Genomic DNA, 13206 nt, shown 5'->3' with positions numbered 1-13206 from the left:
AGATTAGAGACCTCTTTTGAACCCACAGAGCCCATTGAAGTGTGGAAGGAGAGAGCTGACCCCTCAAAGATGTTCTCTGAACCTACAGTCCCATTCCCTATCTCTATAGAATCACTATGGTGGCAGAGGCTGTACATACATATCCTGAAAATCAGAGGCCTCCGAGGTCCTCATCACCACTAGTGAGGCTCAGGTCAGTGTGCCCTTCTCACCAGCCGCTTCACTTTGGGCAAAGCAACTGCACAAACGTCTTTCCCGCTGGCAAGGTTCCAGCATTGAGAGTGACGATGAAGTCTGGTTTTGGAGCAATGCTGCCACTTACGTATGAAACAAGGAGATTTGGAAATACTTCAGAGGCCGCAGCTGAGTGATGTCGTGGTTGAGCTTTGCTGATAGTGACATTGTCTCACCAGCCTTGGGCATTCTACCCCACAATAGACTGAAAACGCAGAGAGGTAGGGGGATCCTGAGGCCGCAGTGTGCTCGCATGAACATGAGGACTTTTTAGCGGGTGGCAAGTGACACTGGCTGATTTCACAGCTGTTTATACCCAGCCGTGGCTCTGTCCTTTGCTGGGTCTGCCCTAGAGTTAACCACTGGTTCCTTACTTGTATTAACCACCCTGGTGCAGAGCTGTCTTAGGGGAGGCGAAAAGGTGACAGAATGGACCAGCTTGATGCTAAGAAGTTTGCAGAGAGCCTGCCTACAAAAGGAAGGGACTTATGGGCAGAGAATCAAGAGCCTACCCCCACCTCCCCCCCCCAGCCCAGGAGCGCCTTTGTGTCGCACAGGTGGCGGTAAGTGCTCTGTTTGGAGAGTATTTGATGAAGATGGCTGGTCCCTGTGCTGCTCTAAACACTGCTTCTCTGAAGAGCTCTCTCCATGAGCTGCAGCTTCATTGCTGGAATGTTCCAGCAACCGGACTCTTTCCTTCTTGGCTCCCTCTCCGGAGTGTGGGTCTTCTAGGGTCAGGAGCTTGCCTTTCTAGAGTACAATTGACCAGTGGACTTTGAGTCTATATAGAAACTGCATCCTCACAGCAAAGAGCCCCAGAGCCCAGTCCCAGAGTACTTTTCCTGGGAATGGCTTCCAGCATGTCTGCAAAGCCGCCAATCAAGGCAAACTCTTCAAGTGAGCACCTCTTACTCTCATCTAGCTGCCTGCACCCCCCCTTCAGGGAGTCAGGGGTCATCAAAAGAAACTGAACACTGGGGGAAAAAAGTTCTCTGAGGTCTACAGTGTTCCATGGCATGCCCCCTCACACACTTTAAACACACAGGTAAGATTAAAAAAGAAGAAGACAGATTCAACGCAATGCCGAGCAAAATCCCAGCAAAATTCTTCAAAGCCTTCGAAAGAATGGTACTCAACTTCATTTGAAAAGCAAAAAACCCAGGATAGCCAAAACAATCCTGTGCAATAAAAGAACTTCTGGAGGCATCACAATCCCTGACTTCACAATAAGACAAAATGACAGCCTACAGAATGAGAAAAGATCTTCACTAGCCCCACATCAGACAGAGGTCTGATCTTCAAAATATACAAAGAACTCAAGAAATTGGACACCAAAAGATCATATAATTCAATAAAAAAAAAATGGAGTACAGACCTAAATAGAGAACTTTCAACAGAGGAATCTAAAATGGCTGAAAGGCACTTAAGGAAATGTTCAACATCCTTAGTCATCAGAGAAATGCAAATCAAAACAACTCTGAGATTCCATCTTACACCTGTAAGAATGGCCAAGATCAAAAACACTGATGACAACTTATGCTGGAGAGGTTGTGGGAAAAGTGAACACTTCTGCATTGCTGGTGGGAATGCAAGCTGGTACAGCCACTTTGGGTGTCAGTGTGGCAATTTCTCAGAAAATTAGGAAACAACCTTCCTCAAGACCCAGTAATAACACTTTTGGGTATATATTCAAAGGATGCTCAATCGTGCCACAAGGACATGTGCTCAACTATGTTCATAGCAGCTTTGTTTGTCATAGCCAGAACCTGGAAACAAACTAAATGCCCCTTGATTGAAGAATGGATAAGGAAAATGTGGTACATTACACTACACAGCAGAAAAAAATAACAACAGCTTGAATTATGCAGGAAAATGGGTGGAGCTAGAAAACATTATTTTGAGTGAAATAACCCAGACCCAGAAAGACAATTATCACATGTACTCACTCATAGGTGATTTTTAAACATAAAGCAAAGAAAGACTCTAGAGGAGAAATGAGATTCCACCTAGTCCCTGCCCACGAGGAGCTGACAGTAGAGCAGGCTGAGCTTGACTGGCGGCTGGGCAGTCCAGTAGGAGACGTTCACGTGGGAGGTGGCTGGAGACAACCACACAGACAGCATGGAGCACAGCCCTAAGGCCAGCAGGATGTACAGTCGTGTGCCAAGGAGAACAGAAGAGCCGCTGCGTGTAACAAGCACCAGTCAGCCACAAGTCCAGTGTTCCTTTATCGAATGGCTCAGTGTGTGGTCTTCTCGGTCCATCACCTTCTCCCTCCATCCAGGAGCTCATCCTTCCTGACAGCATCCTCTCTGCCGTTCTCTGCCTCCCCCTCCACACTGATGTCCTCAGTGACTGTCCTAAAACATCTGGGCTGGAGAGCAGGGACACTGCCCTCTCAGCCTGCACAGAACCTGGGTTTGATCTCCAGCGCCATATAAACAGAGCGTGATAAACTCTGCCATCCCAGCCTCCAGGCCAAAACAGGAGATCAGAGTTCCTGGCCATCTTCCAGCCTCCAAGTTCAAGATAAGCTCCAGCTACACAAGACCCTGACTCAAAATAACAAAACCATGAAACAGCCAGGCGTGGTGGGTGCACACCTTTAATCCCAGCACTCAAGAGGCAGAGGCAAGGGGATCTCTGTGAGTTTGGGGGTCAGTGTGATCTACAGAGTGAATTAGTTCCAGAACAGTCAGAACTGTTACACAGAGAAACCCTGTCTCGAAAAACAAAACAAATCTTTGAAATAAAATAGAAAATGAATGTGAAGGAGCTGAGGACACAGCTCAGTGTTTCACACTGGCCTCAGATGTTACCTAAGCGCTCCAACACCGAGCTGCCCCACAGCTCCCAGGAACTCTGCTCTCTCCTGCCCCTGGCTTGTTCCTTTAGATGTTACTCATACTGAACTATGAACTGTCTCTCAGAAGACTGGGAATTTCCGGTCTTTCTCTGCTCCTAGTCTGAAGTAGACATTCTGAGCATCAGGTGGTAGCGTATGCTCAGTGACAGGAGGAAGAGGCCGGAGCTACCCAAGTCCTGGGACAGTCTATGCTATAGCAAGTCAGGGCCAGCAGGGGGATGTGAGACTTTGTTTAAAGAAAAGAAAAGAAAGAGGGTTGGCCATGGTGGCACAGGTCTTTAACCAAGCACTCGGGAGACAGAAACTGTTGGATCTCTGTGAGTTTGAGGCCAGCCAGGGTTATGCAATGAGAACCTGTCTCAAAAAGAAATGAGAGAGCAAGACAGACAGACAGACAAAGAGGTAAAGCAAATTGACTCAGCGGGTAAAGGTGATGATGGCGTAGTTCAGCGTGTTGGGAGGTAACTGAGCCCACAAACCCCTCGGACACATGTGCCCCACCACCGCACGCATACACATTGAACTAAAAACAGCAGCGATGCACCATTTCAATTCTTCGAGTGACTGTTATGTGTATAAAGAGTAGGGAGCCAAGAGAAGGCCCCAAAAGACTCCCTGTCACTGCCATTTATAAATTGAAAACTTATATACAAAAATGTCCACATGCATTTGCTTTCTGTTCATTTTTGGAATTATAGGCCATTACAGGAAGAAGAATTTTAGGTTTTGCCTGGCCCAATTTCTCATTTAATAAAGGACATGAGAGGTCAATTTTCGCTCGGAGTCATGCAAACCCAGTGTTCTCTCTCTCTCTCTCTCTCTCTCTTTCTCTCTCTCTTTTTTCTCAGGACAGATGTGAAAGTGTTCTCTTTTTTATGACTTCCCCCTTTCAGTGTTTTTCTCTCCACAGTAAATGTTGGAAAATACTGAGACAGACTTTGGTTTTCAGGAGACTGCTTTGCAGAGGGTGTTACTGTCTCTTACAGTGTTTTCCTGCTTTAGGCCATCAGAACCTTAAAGTCCATCGAACGAAGGGGACTGTGCTCATTGCAGTCAACTTCGTGGGCTATTCAGGAAAGAAAAGCTCTGAGGTGAGTGAAAATCCTCATTACAGGGATATAGACAGGGCCTGGCATGGCCGCTGCACAGGCTTGCAATGCTAGCCTGGGCTATGGAATGAGATCCTATCCCAAGACTCAACGGTTTATAAAAAAGAGAGAGTCTACAAAGTTAAGCGGGCAGGGAAAGGGGGAGTCTAGGAGGAGTTGGGGGAGGGGTGGATATGATCAAAATATGTTGTATGAAATTCTCAAAGAACTAATAAAATTAAAGAAGGACTGGGCGGTGGTGGCACACACCTTTAATCCCAGCTCTCGGGAAGCAGAGACAGGCCAATCTCTGTGAGTTTGAGGTCAGCCTGGGCTACAGAGTGAACTCCAGGACAGCCAGGGCTACACAGAGAAACCCTATCTTTAATAATAATAATAATAATAATAATAATAATAATGAGAAAAGGAAGGAAAGAAGGGGAGGAAGGAAAGGGAGGAAGGGAAAGAAATAGAAATGAACTCAAATGTAAAGTTCCTCTCTAGAAGTCATTAGCTGGAATTTTCTCCACGGGTCAGTTTCTGCTGTCCTTTGTGCTCACTCCCTGGTTAGGAAACTTCCCACTCGCCCAGATCTGCAGTGGCGGAGCTGCTCCTGGTGGAGGATGTCACCGTGCGGCCTGAGAACGCTACCATCTACAACCACCCTGACGTGAAGGTGAGGAGACTCCTGTGGGAAGGCGGCAAGGGGCTTCACCTGCTGTTGACAGCCAAGCACACAAGCCATGGAAGGACAAGCTGCAGTGTCCTTAGAGCTGGTCTGTGGCCGCCCCGTCTTGTCTGTCTTCTGCCTGTACACCACTCTTGTTACAGAGAAGTCATCTCCTGTGGGCTATGAACCAAAGGAATGGAGCAGAAGAATGGTTTGTCTGGTTTTTCCACAGGAAGTACTTCGCCTTGTGGAAGGGTCTGGCTACTTCCTAGTCAACAGCAGTGAGCAAGATATCGTCACCATCATTTACGCGGAGGCAGAAAGCTCTATCCAGGTGGGTTTCTCAGGTCAAAGTGCTTTTTTGTTTTGTTTTGGTGTTTTGAATTATTTAGGTGTGTGTGTCGTCTGTCTGTCTATGTGTATGTGTCTGTGTGGTAGTATCTCTGTGTATATGTTTGTGTGTGTGTCTAATTCATATCTTTATACATGTTTACAAATGAAGCATAAACAAAAACAACACACCTCTACATAGTTACCCGAATATTCCACAACAAGAGAGATGGCTCAGTGGTTAAGAACACTGGCTGCTCTTCTAGAAGACCTGGGTTCGAGTCCCAACACCCACATTCACAAATGTCTGTAACTCTAGTTCCAGGGATCCTCTGGCCTCTGAAGATTACACATCACGTGACAGTTTATCAATATAATTCATATCACAGCTATTATCACGAAGGGATATTGGATTTTGTCAAATATGTTTTCTGTATCAACTGAAATAATTATATAATTTCTGTCCTGAGTCCATGTAGATTATGTATCCCATTTATTAACTTGTACACATGGAGCCGGCCCTGCATCTCTGGAAGGAAGACAGTTCAATTGCAGGGAACAATCTTTGTTGTTGTTGTTTTCTTTTTCATTTTGGGAGACAGAATTTCTGTGTGTAACAATCTTGGAACTCATTTTGTAGAAGAGACTGGCCTCAAACTCAGAGACCCGCCTGCCACTGTCTCCTGAGTGCTGGGATTAAAGGGGTGAATTACCACTGCCTGGTTCAACAATCTTTTTGATGTGTTGGGATTTTTTGTTGTTTGTTTTTTTGATTTTTGTTTTTCTGAGACAGGGTCTACCTATGTAGTCCTGGATGTCCTGGCACTCACTGTGTAGACCAGGTTAGCCTCAAACTCACAGAGATCTGCCTGCCTCTGTCTCCCAAGTGCTGAGATTAAAGGCATGAACCAACACCGCCCAGACTTGTTTTTAATAAATGCTTTATTCTACTAGTTTTTAAATTATGTGTATACATAAGTGCAAGTGGCAACCAGGGCCAGAGAAAGGCATCTGGTCCCCTGGAGCTGGAGATACAGAGGCACATGTGATCTGGGTACTGGGACACGGTGATCACGGCCGCTGACACTAGGAGTGGGCACAGGGTGATCATGGCCGCTGACACTAGGAGTGGGCACAGTGATCACGGCTGCTGACACTAGGAGTGAACACAGGGTGATCATGGCTGCTGACTAGGAGTGGGCACAGGGTGATCATGGCTGCTGACACTAGGAGTGGACACGGTGATCACGGCCGCTGACACTGGGAGTGGACACAGTGATCATGGCTGCTGACACTAGGAGTGGACACGGTGATCACGGCTGCTGACACTGGGAGTGGACACGGTGATCACGGCTGCTGACACTAGGAGTGGACACGGTGATCACGGCTGCTGACACTAGGAGTGGACACAGGGTGATCACGGCTGCTGCTGCACGGTAAGTAGCTTTGATACAAAGACAGAAGCCACGTGCCATCCGTTTTCACCGCCCCCTCCACCTGCAGCCATAGCCCACACATATTTGTTTTCTTCATGAAAACTTTTCCTACTGGTGACTAAGGAGCCAGGGGTGTGTTAGAGTCTGCTGATACAAGTACCTTAACCTCTGCTCAGGTCTGTGGTTTTGCCTCACACTAAACACCATCTACTTCCTTCTAGGTGGTTCCAGTACATCCTGGATTTCTAACCTTGGAAGTGTACGACCTGTGCTTGGCTTTCTTGGGTCCAGCAACTGCCCGGCTCAGGGTGTCAGACATACAGGAGGTGGAGCTGGATCTGATCGACAAGGTGAGCACTGTTTCGTGTCAAGAGTGGCACAGACCTGATTCACTCCCCCAGCACATTTAAGAGTATCTCCTCAGCTCAGCTCCTGCAGACCTTAGACTAACGAAATGCCTTTAATCCAGCACAGAGGCAGGAGGATCTCTGTGAGTTCAAAGTCAGCCTGGTCTAAAGAGTGAGTTCCAGGACAGTCAGGACTACACAGAGTAACCCTGTCTCCAAAAACAAAACAAAATTTTAAAAAAAAAAGTGTGTACCATCAGACTAGAGAGATGGCTCAGAGGTTAAGAGCACCGGCTGCTCTTCCAGAGGTCCTGAGTTCAATTCCCAGCAACCACATGGTGGCTCCCAACCATTTATAATGAGCTCTGGTGCCCTTTCCTGGCCTGCAGCATACATGCAGGTAGAACACTGTATACATAATATATAAATAAATCTAAAAAAAAAAAAGTGTGTGCCATCACCACCTGGCTGACTTAATTTTTTAAAAAAGAGTAATCACAGCATCCAGGAGGCAGAATCAGGCGGATCTCTGTGAGTGTGAAGCCAACCTGTTCTACCTAATGAGCTTCAGGCCAGCCTGGGCCACATAGTGGGGAGGGGAGAAGAGGAGAGGCTGGGACAGAGAGAGCGAGTAGATGGCTCCCTGGGTGAGGGTGCCCACGCCAAGTCTGAGAACCTGACTCCCCTGGAACTCCTGCAAGTCGTGCTGACCTCCCTAGCACATTGTGCTACATACAAGTGTGCACACACAAATGTGCTACATACAAGTGTGCACACACAATAAACAAAGAAAGAAAGGAATGCATTGGCGGGGGCTACAAATAGCGCACACAGCTTCAAGGTCATTGATCAGAGGCCTACCTACCAGGAGCATCTGGATGCGTAGAAATGCCTGTCCCTCCTTACTCAGTGGAGTGCGTATGTTACCTGCTACTTTTTTCAACTGCTAGGTTGAGATTGGCAAAACCGTGTTAGTGGTTGTGAGGGTTCTTGGCTCTTCCAAACACCCTTTTCGGAACAAATACTTCAGAAACATGGATGTCAGACTTCAACTGGCATCTGCCATTGTCACCCTGAGGTAAGTTCTGCTCAGTCCCGACAGTCTCCCTCCTGGTGGCCTGGTCAGCTTCCCTTACCAAAAGGATTCCCTGCTGTCTTTTTGGTAGCTTACTTGGTCCATGCCCTTTCCCACAGTCTGTGTCTGTATTCATTCAGGCAGGGTGCTGTGGTGTGTACCTGTAAGCTCAGCATTCGGGAGGCTGAGACACAAAGATCACAGGTTCGAGGCCAGCCTATGCTCCATAGAACTCTCTCAGAATATGAAAGTAGGGGCTGGGGAGATGGCTCAGTGGTTGAGTTTGATTCCCAGCGCCTACATGGTAGCTCACGACCATACATAACTCCAGTTCCAGGGACTCCAACGCCCTCTCTGGCCTCCATGGGCACCAGACACACAAGTGATGCACAGACGTGGACTCGAACTCATATACATAAACTAAAATTATAAAATTAAATATTAAAATGTAAAAAGTCAAGAGCCCTAACTGTCTTGTTTGAGCACTAAAATAGGTCATTTTTTCCCTGAAACTCTCTCTCTGGATGTTCTCTTTTGGGAGTGCTTCTGCCTGGAGACCTTCAAAACTGTGTTGGCCAACGAACACTCTCGGTATTCTTCTTTGAAAAAGAAGAGATCCAAGGATTCCCTGGGCACAGTAGCTTACCCCTGTCATCCCAGCACTTGGGAGGTAGAGACAGGATTGGGAGTTCAAGGCCAGCCTAGGTTACATGAGATTCTGTCTTAAAATACGAAGAAAAAGTGCTACAAACTTAGTAGTCCCCGTTCCGCCTCTGTTTTCATCGCATTCACCCCTTTGCAGCCTTAAAAAAAGGCTCTGCTCCCCTGGAGCTTAGGCTTGACTTTGGAGATGCACTTTCCAGAAGGTCCTTCTAGCCAGAATTAGAATGTATTGAGCATCTTAGAAAGAAGAATTACTGGCCTTTCTCAAAACCAGATATTAGCAGGACTTAGTGGTGCATGATTTAAACCCAGCATTGGAAAAGCAGAGACAGGAAGATCATTGTGAATTCAAGGCCAGTCTGCCCTACATAGAGACCCTGTTTTGAAAAACAAAATAAACCTCTGGGCAGTGGTGACACACGCCTTTAATCCCAGCACTTGGGAGGCAGAGGCAGGCAGATAGATCTCTGTGAGTTTGAGACCAGCCTGGTCTACAGAGCTAGTTCCAGGACAGTCTCCAAAGTCACAAAGAAACCCTGTCTCGAAAAACAAAAACAAACAAACACACACACACACACCCCAAAAAAAAAAAAAAACAAAGAAAAGAAAAGAAAAACAAAATAAACCAAGCCAAACCACCACCAAAACCACCCGATCTTCCTCACCAGTACCACACTGATCTTTGCAGGCTGATGGAGGACCAGGATGAGTACTCTGAAAACTATGTGCTCCGTGCCGTCACCGTTGGGCAAACCACACTTGTGGCCACTGCCACAGACAGGATGGGGAGGAAGTTCACATCCACACCGCGGCACATCGAGGTGAGTAGCCGCTGTCCTCTGTGCGCATTCTCCCTTAGCAGCATCCCTCCCTTCTGTTTACACATGGCAGGGCTGCTGAGACAGCTTAGCTGGTAAAAGTGCTTGATGTGAAAGCCTCATTATCCCTTGAGCTCAGTCTCTGGAACATGTGGTGGAAGCAGAAAACTGACTCCTGAAAGTTGTCCCCTGCTTTCACACATATGACATGCATTCACACACTAATAAAAATAAATTAATAAGCCAGGTGTGGTAGCACACACCTTTAGTCCTAGCACTGGGGAGGCAGAAGCAGGTGGTTCTCCGTGAGTTTGCGGTCAGGCTGGACTACATGGCAAGTTCCAAGACAGCAAAAGATACATAGTGAGACTTTGTCTCAAAAATCACTAAAGATAATTTATCAATAAATAGAATAAAAAATTTGTGCCAGGCAGTGGTTGCACACGCCTTTAATCCCAGCACTCAGAAGGCAGAAGCAGGTGGATCTCTGTGAGTCTGAGACCAGCCTGGTCTACAGAGCTAGTTCCAGGACAGTTAGGGCTGTTACACAGAGAAACCCTGTCTTGAGCAAATCAAAAAAAAATCTATGACTCTACCATTATCAGGCATTTACTTATGGTGGTGCTTCCTGTAATATCAGAACTCAATAGGCAGAGACAGGAGAATTGTAGCAAGTTTGAGACCAGTCTTGTCTATCTAGAGAGTTAAGGATCCACGCCCCTCCAGAGCTTCACAATTAGACCCTGCTTTAATAAGCAAACAAACAAAAGTATATTTTCTGGGGCTGAAGAGATGACTCAGAGGTTAAGAGCACTGCTATTCTTCCAGAGGTCCTGAGTTCAATTTCCAGCAACCACATGGTGGCTCACAACCATCTATAATGAGATTTGGTGCCCTCTTCCAGCCTGCAGGTATACATGCAGACAGAATACCATACCATACACATAAAATAAATCTTTAAAAAAATTTAAAAAGTAGCTGCACAGTGGTGGCGCACGCCTTTAATCCCAGCATTTGGGAGTCAAAGGCAGGTGGATCTCTGTGTGTTTGAGGCCAGCCTGGTCTACAAAGCAAGTTCCACAATAGCCAGTACTGTTACACAGAGAAACCCTATCTTGAAAATACAAAAATAAATAAATAAAAATTAAAATAGTAGGGTTTCTTCCCTTTTTAATCCTATTCACTTCCTCTCAACTTTTTTTTTCCTTTTTTAAAAACTTTTGTGTGTGTAAGTGTTTTGCCTGTATGTCTGTATGTCTGTGTACCATGTAGAAAGCAGAGGAAGTAGGCCCGAAGAGGGTGTCAGATCCTCAGGGACTAGTTACACACAGTTGTGAGCCACCACGTGAGTGCTGGGAATCAAAGCCAGGTCCTCTAGAAGAGCAGTCAATGCTCTTTTTTCTTCATTTATTCTTATATAACACATCCCAACTGTAGTTTCCCCTCCCTCCACACCTGCCAGGCCCCACCCACCCAGATCCACTCTTTCGGTTCCCTTCAGAAAAGAGCAGGCCTCCCAGGGACATCAACTTAACATGGCAGTAAGATAAAATAAAACTCGGCACTAACTCCCATATCAAGGCTAGACAAGGCAATGCAGTAGGAGAAAAAGGGTCTCAAGAGTTAGAGACACCGCCCCACTCCCACTGCCAGGAGTCTCAGAAAAGATCAAGCTAAACAGCCAGAACATATATGCAGAGGACCTATGCAGACCCACATGTGAGCCCTGCCCAGTTTATTCTGTGGACCATGTTCTCCTGGTGTCATTTATCCCTCTGCCTCCCACAATTCTTCTCCCCCTGTCTGTGGAGTTCCCCAATCTCCATGAGGAGGGCACCTGATGGAGAGCTCCAATTGGGGCTCTCGCTGCATAGAGTTTAGCTGTGGGTCTCTGTATCTGCTCCCATCAGCTGCCAGAGGAAGCCTCTCTGATGACAACTGTAGCCAGTGCTCTTAACCAGTGTCCTGTCTCCCCAGTTTCTCCCCCCACCACCACCCATCTGTCTCCTGGCACCAAACTCCTAAGCTCAGTGATTCTCCTGCCTTGGGCTTCTGAGTACACAGGTGTAATTGTGCAGCCCCATTCCCAGCTCCTCCTGTACACAGGTGTAAGTGTGCAGCAGCATTCCCAGCTCCTCCTGTACACAGGTGTAAGTGTGCAGCCCCATTCCCAGTTCCTCCTAGATACACAGGTGTAAGTGTGCAGCCCCATTCCCAGTTCCTCCTAGGTACACAGGTGTAAGTGTGCAGCCCCATTCCCAGCTCCTCCTGTACACAGGTGTAAGTGTGCAGCCCCATTCCCAGTTCCTCCTAGGTACACAGGTGTAAGTGTGCAGCCCCATTCCCAGTTCCTCCTAGGTATACAGGTGTAAGTGTGCAGCCCCATTCCCTGCTCCTCCTGTACACAGGTGTAAGTGTGCAGCAGCATTCCCAGCTCCTCCTGTACACAGGTGTAAGTGTGCAGCCCCATTCCCAGATCCTCCTCTACACAGGTGTAAGTGTGCAGCCCCATTCCCAGCTCCTCCTAGGTACACAGGTGTAAGTGTGCAGCCTCATTCCCAGCTCCTCTTCTACACAGGTGTAAGTGTGCAGCAGCATTCCCAGATCCTCCCAGATTGATATTTTGTTTGTTTGTTATGATAGGGTCTCACTCTGTAGCCCAGACTGGCCTGGAACTCACTATGTAGACTAAGTTGGCCTTGAATCCAGAGAAATCTACCTACTTCTGCCTTCCAAGTCCTGGTATTAAAGACATGCATCACCTTGCCTGGCCTCTTTGACTATTTTAACATAAATAAGTAATACTATCTTTTTTCTTGTTGTTTGTTTTTGAGATAGTGTCTCATGTATTCCATGCTGGCTTTGACCTCATTGTCCTGGGCTACAGGCATCTGCTACTCAAGTCCCATTTTGTGTGGTAGTGGAGCCTGAACCCGGGACTCCTGTCTAGTGGAGTGGCAAGCTCTCTACCAGCTGAACTACGGCCCCATCCCTATCCAGGCTCTTCATCTTGGTCTTTTTTAGTTCAGACTTATTTATTACGGATTCAGCACCTGCCTGCATGTATGCTGCAGGCCAGAAGAGGGCACCAGATCTTCTTATAGATGGTTGTGAGCCACCATGTGGTTGCTGGGAATTGAACTCGACCTTTGAAAGAGCAGACAATGATCTTAACCACTGAGCCATCTCATCAGCCCCCTCATCTTAGTCTTTTACTAAAAGTTATTTCTCAGGGCTGAGAAGAAGGCTGGGTCAGTAAAACGGTTACAGCACAAGCATGGGGACAAAGTAGGAGGAGTGTTGCAGGTTCAAAGCCAGCCTGTCTGCATATTCTGGCAATATGTGGCATCATCTGCTGAAAGCAAGAAAAGTCAGACAGTGGTGGCACACACCTTTAATCCCAGCACTCGGGAGGCAGATCTCTGAGTTTGAGGCCAACCCTGTCTACAGAGGGAGTTTCAGGACAGTCAAGGCAAAGAAACCCTGTCTCAAAAAAAAAAAAAAAAAAGACAAAAAAACAACAGCAACAAAAAAAAACCATGAATAGATAATCAAAAGATAGGAAAAGATAGGGGCTAAAGTTGGCTAAATAGTGGTAAGGTTCTTGCCTAGCGTCTCTAAGACCCTATGTTCTATACCCAGCATGAAAAAAGAGTAAGAAGTTGGTTTGCAAACATAC

At 46.9% G+C, this 13206-nt stretch overlaps 1 protein-coding gene across 1 annotated transcript in view; it reads left to right on the top strand.

Moving 5' to 3' along the window:
- The window catches only part of Nup210l (nucleoporin 210 like), a 91775-nt gene that overhangs the window by 48691 nt on the left and 29878 nt on the right, over positions 1–13206 (top strand). Inside the window, exons 18-23 of the mRNA XM_087897331.1 lie at positions 4103–4191; positions 4760–4864; positions 5091–5192; positions 6846–6974; positions 7922–8049; positions 9398–9530. Coding sequence (XP_087753457.1) covers positions 4103–4191; positions 4760–4864; positions 5091–5192; positions 6846–6974; positions 7922–8049; positions 9398–9530 — 686 coding nt within the window. The remainder of the gene's footprint in view (positions 1–4102; positions 4192–4759; positions 4865–5090; positions 5193–6845; positions 6975–7921; positions 8050–9397; positions 9531–13206) is intronic.

Source organism: Myodes glareolus, chromosome 17 (genome assembly GCF_982192425.1).
Source record: "Myodes glareolus chromosome 17, mMyoGla1.1, whole genome shotgun sequence".
Lineage (NCBI taxonomy): Eukaryota > Metazoa > Chordata > Mammalia > Rodentia > Cricetidae > Myodes > Myodes glareolus.
Note: the sequence above shows the minus strand (reverse complement) of the source record. Positions and strands in the feature narration are given on the sequence as shown.